This window comes from Sphaeroforma arctica (assembly GCF_001186125.1).
Source record: "Sphaeroforma arctica JP610 unplaced genomic scaffold supercont1.1541, whole genome shotgun sequence".
Lineage (NCBI taxonomy): Eukaryota > Ichthyosporea > Ichthyophonida > Sphaeroforma > Sphaeroforma arctica.
This window is the reverse complement of record NW_014039017.1, coordinates 7880-13939: the sequence shown is the minus strand read 5'-3', so window position 1 is coordinate 13939 and position 6060 is coordinate 7880. Positions and strand designations below refer to the sequence as shown.

Below are 6060 nucleotides of genomic sequence, written 5' to 3'. Positions count from 1 at the left end.
CACACACATATATATATAGATTATAATATATAATATATATACATAACAATGCGTTATTTCGTTCCGGGTGGCATAAATACTGGCATGTTGTGGGCGATTTGACAGAACAACATACCCCAGGTACTTGTGACAGCGAACCATCAGGCCGACAATATTTTTGTTCCGAGCTGGGTCCGAGAGTAGACCCATCTTAAGTTATGTTTGTATTTTTAAAGATTCTTCGTCAGTTCAGCTTGACTCGATTTTGAACGCGATTTCGCAGTCAGATGCAGTGTTTTGGCCTTGGGAGTTGGGACAATTTGGAATACTGGGGTGCTACATTCGCTATTTCAAACTGTGATCGCAAACTGTTATTGCACTATGTTTCCCGAATAAGTAAGATTAGCCTCTACTTCTAAATGCATATCTTTCTATTTTAGAAGAAGGCTATGCTTTTATGTGTATTTTACAAAACTTATGCAAGTGATGATGATAATATGACACTATTTTTAATGTATGTATTTACATTATCGAGACGATCAATAATAATAAAAGCTTCAAATTTGTTTCAAAAGAAAAATACTTGTACCAAAATGAGAAAGACAAAAAATGATGTAAATGTCCTGTATTTTTAGTATTTGTTCAAAAAAAAACAACAAAATATTTATTTTAGAAGAAAAGGCTAAATAAGATTGAGGATGGAAAAAGAAGCTTTTTTTTGATGTTCTTTTTGTTTTGCTTTGTTTTGAAAAAAATAGAAAACAAAAAAAAATAGGTATGACATTGTTGTCTTTTTATGAACAAAGAAGATACATTTTTGGGTTTTATTGTTCCAAAAATAAATAAATGAAAGCTATGAGCCTATTTATGGCCCACTAAAATCCCAAATGGGTATCTCTAAAAGAAATCTTGTATGTATTTCAAAACCCCCCCCCCCCCCCGGTGAGGTCAATGATGTCATAGAATTGCACTGCATTTTTATCGCCGACTTTTAATTTAATTTCCATTTACCGCTATGATGTCATAGAAAATGTCGCTGCATTTATCGTATGGTTTTTGGTCTAATAAAAATGCACCTCAGTCCCCGGGCCAGTGGTGGATTCAGATGTTTCTCACAGACTGCGCTCGTTGCAGAGTCTAGCACATGAGAGGACTTTCAAACTATGTAATATTCCTTTACTTCCGACGTGTGCCAGTAATGAACAGAATTTGAAGTCTAAACTAACCTAAAGTCCCAAACTCTGAGACACACTGACCTAATCTATTTAATCAAACTAAGTTTAAACAACACCCTGATCCATCATCGCATCGGCCACCTTGACAAAGCCAGCGATATTCGCACCTTTCACGTAGTCCACATGGTCCCCATCTTTACCGAACGCCACACACTCGTCATGTATCGCCGCCATTATATCCTTGAGCTTATCATCAACCTCCTCTCTACTCCAGGCGTACCTCTGAGAGTTTTGCGACATTTCCAGGCCTGACGTAGCTACGCCACCAGCGTTACTTGCTTTCCCGGGGGCAAACAGTATCTTTGCCTTCTGAAACACATGTATAGCCTCGAGTGTACTGGGCATATTGGCGCCCTCGGCAACACATATGCACCCGTTAGCCACAAGAGCCTCTGCTTCTTCCTCGTCGATCTCATTCTGGGTGGCACATGGAAATGCAATATCCATAGTCTCACCCCAGGGGCGTTGTCCTTCGTGATACGTAGCTTCTGAGTATTTCTCTGCATACTCTGAGATCCTTCCCCTTCTCTTGTTCTTGAGGTCCATGACATACTCCAGTTTATCGGTATCGATACCGCTAGGGTCGACCACATACCCCTGGGAATCCGACATTGTAATAATTTTCGCACCCAACTCGATAGCCTTCTCGCACGCATACTGTGCTACATTACCACTTCCAGAGATACCCACAATCTTTCCCTTCAACTGCGACCCATCCTTTTCTTCCAACATCTGCTTCGTGAAGTAAACCACCCCATATCCAGTCGCCTCCGGTCTTATCAGCGAACCACCCCAACTCATGGCTTTCCCGGTCAAAACACCCACGAACTCGTTACTCAGTCGCTTGTACTGTCCAAAAAGGTATCCAATCTCTCTACCTCCGACACCAATGTCGCCGGCGGGCACATCGGTGTTAGCACCCACATGTCTCTGCAATTCAGTCATGAACGATTGACAAAATTTCATCACCTCGTTATCGGACTTTCCCTTTGGGTCGAAATCAGCCCCACCTTTGGCCCCGCCCATCGGAAGCGTAGTCAGAGAGTTCTTGAACGTCTGCTCAAAGCCTAAGAACTTTAAAATGGACAGATTTACAGTTGGGTGGAACCGCAGACCTCCCTTGTACGGTCCAATAGCTGAGTTGAACTGCACTCGGAAGCCACGATTCACCTGGATGCGTCCCTTGTCGTCCATCCAGGGTACACGGAACATAATCACACGCTCAGGCTCCACCATGCGTTCTAGTATCATGAGGTTGTTGTACTTGTCATTCTCAGCGATAAAGGGAATAACCGCCTCAACGACTTCGTGGACCGCCTGTAGGAACTCTTTCTCGTGTCCGTCTTTGGCGCGCACCTTCTGCATGAAGGCACTGACCTGATCATCCACCGAGCTCAACATGTTCTTAAAGTTTTGTTGTTCGATACTAACTAAATGTGAGATCGATTATTTATGCCAAACAAATTGTTTGATAGCAAAATTGTGAACCACACCTTGCACAAACCAACTATTTATATGTATTTTTTTAAAACACCAAAAACGCCGTTGGGGGGTTGGGCCTGGGACTGGGACACTTGAAGTCTTGAGCTCTGAATTCTAAAAGTCTGTCACTGTCGTCTGAAATCGAGGGTCTTTTACGGAATTCCCGATGCTATGTTTTGTTTGGAAAAGACTAAAAAAGACAAACAAAGTTTTAATAAACGGCATATGTACATCCTCGGGCTCTTCTTGTCCAATTTTTAGGCGGTGTTTTTACTTACTTTTTCATCCCTATCTGTCTCGTCTTGACTCAAAACTCCATACTCTAAACTCTCTACTCAATACTACAGACTCCGGATTCCACTGGTCGAGAGACTATCTTTCTTGATTTTTTATTTTGCCAACCAAATAATATTTTCCGTCGTTTTCCGTTTTCGACATTTCGACCACTCACCACGCCTTTCATGAAACAACTCTTAAATTTTTTTAAGTGATCCATGGATTGGTTTGAGGCTTCGAAAGTTTGAAGTGTTATTTTTATTTAAATACATTTTTATTTAGTGATTTAGTCACGAGTCAGGACTCGGGACTCAGGACAAGAGTCAAGAGTCACGACTCACGACTCACCTACCCATGAACCTATAATCGAGAGTGTGTGGAAGACTTGAAGTCTGGGGACTCTGACTGAGTCTGGGGATCACATTAACCGGAAGTTCGGAACTCATATGTACGACTATTTATGGATTTATGGGGCCCTGGCAGATTGTCTTGTCAGCTGTAGGAGACTGACACTCTGATACTCAGTCTCATCACAGACCCTCTCTTTCTCTCTCACTAAGTCTCACATAACAGGGACTCAGCATGCGTCAAGAAACAGCTGTGGACTTAGGACTATAGAGTGTGGACTGTGGACTATGTGGAGTTGTGGACACCAAATAGAGGGTTTGATGGAAGTTATAGCTTGAAATCGAGACAAATCAGATGTCAAAATTTCAAACTGCACATAAAAATATGTCCTAAATTTTAGAAAATCGGGCCTTACAGCCCGTTAACTTTCCTTTCAACGCGTTAAAACTCTATACTTGAATTTTTCATTGGTTGGGTTACAACTCTTCCATGGGCCTTTTTGTAGGCGTATTTCTACAGAACATGATTTTGCTTAGACAAGGGCCTATATATAGGGGAATTTGTGACGGACAGACCAAAAAGTCGTCAATAAAGTTTGGAGGGACTTCCAACTTCAAATTCACGCCTTCAGTGATAAGAGAATGAATTAGTATTTAGTATAGCCTTGACCAGAAAAAAGCACCTTGAATAAGTGAAACAGTACTAAAGTTTATCCACAGAGTAGTAAAAGCAATAAGAAACCCGTAAAACCTACTGAGGATAGAAGTTAGGACAACAATGAAAACCTTATTCACTTGGGACAGTCACAGGCTGTTCGTAAATGAAAATATTTTACAAACCACAAGAGCTTATTTAGCACTCCCCCAAAAGGGTCGTGTGCCAAATGATATATTCAACCCGCATGCCGAGATACTATCAGGGGTTGCCAGCAGGTGTCAGGAAGTATCACGTCATGTGAAATCAGCAAATAATTCAAGTCCAAAACAAGAACTGATTGGATAACTGACATATGGTATTCTATAAAAGAAATCATTTATATACATTTTTAGAACAAATGACAAAAAGAAAAATAGAAATAAAAATTTATCGTAAAATAAGGCATTTGTTTTAAATTGTATTGTATTTATAAATGTATAGATTGTAGGAGTCGGCGGACTGAAGAGTCTCGGTCTATTTTAAAAAAAAAGATCTATTTTAAGAGGCTGAATAAGAAACACTGTCGTTATTTTTAATACTTTTAAGTGTTTGGTTTTTTTTTAGAAATCCGATCATAATGGTACTTTTTTTTACTAATAAAAATACAGAGTTACAGACTGAAGTTTTTTTTACAGTTACGACTATATTTCAGAGCAATAGAACCATACCTTCCTGAAAATAGAAATCCTTTTCCCTTTTTGATAAAATCCGAAAGGGTGGGTTTTTATTGTTGCTTTTTTTAGTTCTAAAAAATATAAAAGAGCATAACAAACAAGAAAATCCCTTTCGTGCCTCGGAGTCGGTCCCTTGGCTATCGGCCCACCCACCGTGAGAGAGTGGGCAGCTCCACTTGCTAAAAGTAGAGCATTAAAAAAAAAGAAAAAAGTAAAAGAGTAAATATTTATTCATGTTTTCTGAATTTTGATTTTCATATTTTTACTTTTCATTTCCGATGGTCATAAATAAATAATCAAAAAAATAGAAAGCAAATACAAAATCAAATGGTGTGTAAAAATAGATTTAACTGTATTTTATATTTTAATACATAGCCTTCGTGATAGGCAAAAGGCTCAAGTCTCAAGCCTATAGTGTGTAGAATCAATATGTTTGTGTTTAAAAAAAAACACAAAAATCATAGCCTTGCCCTTCTGTGAATGCTCTTTTTTCAGAAGGCTATGAAGTTGACAGTTGACAGTTGTCAGTTGACAGTTGACAGTTGACAGTTTGACATTAATCACAAACTGATCGAAAAGGAAATATAAAATAGCACAAAGCACATGACCGAATATTGAACAATTATATAGCCTTCTTGTTGAATTTTAAGAAGGCTATGGCAATTAGCGCATAAGCGCAACCTCATAACTATTTAAGAGCTTAAAAGCATAAATACCTTCGGATGTTTACTCAAAGACCCGATATTAGTACCACGTGATGTATTTGAGATATATTGTCCGTCTGACAATAGGAACGGTCTTCTTCAACTTCTCGTTTCAAAGTGTTGGCTGCGAAAGTACAACGGTGATTCAGAACAAGCAAGGTTGACCTGTGAATGAAATTATTAAACCGAAGTTGTATATACGTCAGTGTGTATCTAGAACCTAAACGAATTGAAACTGAATAACGTAGCCATACAGATTCAGTATCTATCTAAATATATGTCACCTTAAATGACTTGCATCTTAACAACATATATATGTATGTCTATATATGTATATATATGTATATGTATGTATGTATATGTATGTATTTGTAGGTATATGTATGTATATGTATGTATATGTATGCACATATATGCACATGTAAGCACATGTATGTACATGTATGTACATGTATGTATATGTATGTATATGTATGTATATGTATGTATATGTGTGTATATGTATGTATATGTATGTATATGTACGTATATGTATGTCTTTGTATGTATATGTATATATATATGTATATATGTATATATGTATAATTTTATATATGTATCTATGTATTTATTATATATATATGTATATATGTATATATGTATAATTTATATATGTATCTATGTATT

General features: G+C 38.0%; 1 protein-coding gene across 1 annotated transcript; it reads right to left on the bottom strand.

The window, feature by feature from the left end:
- Window positions 1-915: 915 nt before the first annotated feature.
- SARC_11130 (NADP-specific glutamate dehydrogenase) lies at window positions 916-2685 on the bottom strand. The gene has a single exon (XM_014294794.1). The coding sequence runs from the start codon at window positions 2613-2615 to the stop codon at window positions 1260-1262; it is 1356 nt and encodes a 451-aa protein (XP_014150269.1). The 5' UTR covers window positions 2616-2685; the 3' UTR covers window positions 916-1259.
- Between the last annotated feature and the right edge of the window lie 3375 nt (window positions 2686-6060).

Bases quoted from the DNA above. Each gene is read 5' to 3' on its own strand.
- SARC_11130 (XM_014294794.1), bottom strand. From the start codon at position 2,615: ATGTTGAGCTCGGTGGATGATCAGGTCAGTGCCTTCATGCAGAAGGTG.